The sequence below is a fragment of the Colobus angolensis genome, unplaced genomic scaffold, assembly GCF_000951035.1.
Source record: "Colobus angolensis palliatus isolate OR3802 unplaced genomic scaffold, Cang.pa_1.0 Scaffold22, whole genome shotgun sequence".
Classification (NCBI taxonomy): domain Eukaryota; kingdom Metazoa; phylum Chordata; class Mammalia; order Primates; family Cercopithecidae; genus Colobus; species Colobus angolensis.
This window is the reverse complement of record NW_012115377.1, coordinates 1,659,812-1,661,468: the sequence shown is the minus strand read 5'-3', so window position 1 is coordinate 1,661,468 and position 1,657 is coordinate 1,659,812. Positions and strand designations below refer to the sequence as shown.

Sequence of the window (1,657 nt, the reverse complement as noted above, 5' to 3'; positions counted from 1 at the left end):
GAGGCAGAGGATGCAGTGAGCCGAGATCGCATCACTGCACTGCAGCCTGGGCGACAGAGCGAGACTCTGTCTCAAAAAAACAAAACAAAACAAAACAAAAATTGGCCAGGCATGATGGCACGCACCTATGGTCCCCGCTACTCAGGAGGCTGAGGTAAGAGAATCGCTTGAACCTGGGAGGCGGAGGTTGCAGTGAGCTGAGATTGTGCCACTGCACTCCAGCCTGGGTGACAGAACGAGACTCTGTCTCAACAAAAGCGACAGGGCCAAGTAGAGTCTGGTTTGGGGTTATGTTTCTGGCGAGTGTGCCCACGTGCCTGTGTGATTACCCATGTCTCCGACATCCATGCACACACGCATTTGTTGCTGTCACGTGGTGTGTCACTGTCTGTATACACCTGTGTAACCATGCCCATGCCCGTGTTGGTGGCAGATGGTGGCTGGAGGACCCCTGGGGGATATGGGGCCAGCCTGACCCTCCCCTGCCCTGTCCCCCAGGCACCAGCTGACTCGAGTGGCTGTGGATGTGGGAGCCGGCCCCTGGGGCAACCAGACTGTTGTCTTCCTGGGTTCTGAGGCAGGGACCGTCCTCAAGTTCCTCGTCCGGCCCAACGCCAGTACCTCAGGGACATCTGGGCTCAGTGTCTTCCTGGAAGAGTTTGAGACCTACCGGCCAGACAGGTGGGTCCAGGCAAAGACGGGGAGGGGTCGCCAGCAGGAGGGGAGATGGGCTGAGTTGCCCTCAGCCTCACCACTCTGCTTTTCCCCAGGTGTGGACGGCCCGGTGGTGGCGAGACAGGGCAGCGGCTGCTGAGCTTGGAGCTGGACACAGCTTCAGGGGGCCTGCTGGCTGCCTTCCCCCGCTGCGTGGTCCGAGTGCCTGTGGCTCGCTGCCAGCAGTACTCCGGGTGCATGAAGTGAGTGTCCATCCCAGGCCCGCCATGGGCAGGAAATGAGGGAGGATGGGCACAGGGAGGGAGAGCTGGGTTCCAATCAAAAGCCCAACAACGTCCTAGTCATTGAGCTGGTCAGAGGGCACGGCCCATGCAAAGGCCCAGGGGCAGGACCACGCCTGGTGTGTTGGAAGAACAGTGAGGTGGCTGATGTGGCTGGAGCGGAATGAGCAAGGGGGAGAGAGGGAGGAGGGGAGGACGGGGAAGGGATGGGAGGGGACGGGGCAGTTTGTGCAGAGCTTTGTAGGCCTCAGGGAGGACTTGGGCTTTGACCTCGAGGGAGGTGGGAGCCATGTAGGGTTGCAGGCAGAGGAGGGACTGGCCGTGACTCCAGTGCTTACAGGTGCCCTCTGGTGGCTGCTGCCAGGAGGAGACTGCAGGGGAAGGAGACCAGGGACCGGGGCGGAGGCTGTTTCCCTGTCTCTAAAATAGGAGGAAAGCTAGGATGCATGAGGGACCCAGTGCTGGCGCACGCCTGGGCTCCGTGTGAGCCGTCAGTGCAGAGGACCCTGCTTCCTGCCCACCGTTATCGCAACGATGACCCAGTGGCTCCAAGTCCAAGGGCACAGCCTCCGGCACGAGGCCTGGGCTCCCATCTCAGCTCTGCCGCTTGGGCAAACATTTACTCTCTCGAGCCTCAGTTCGCTTACCTGTAAAATGGGGAGTGAACAGTGTCCCGCACACAGGTTTGTTCTAAGGACTCC

The 1,657-nt window shown here is 60.5% G+C and overlaps 1 protein-coding gene across 1 annotated transcript in view; it reads left to right on the top strand.

Moving 5' to 3' along the window:
• Positions 1–1,657, top strand: part of SEMA6B (sema domain, transmembrane domain (TM), and cytoplasmic domain, (semaphorin) 6B) — a 21,622-nt gene that overhangs the window by 12,677 nt on the left and 7,288 nt on the right. The window contains 2 exon segments of the mRNA XM_011943617.1: positions 496–681; positions 771–1,009. Coding sequence (XP_011799007.1) covers positions 496–681; positions 771–1,009 — 425 coding nt within the window.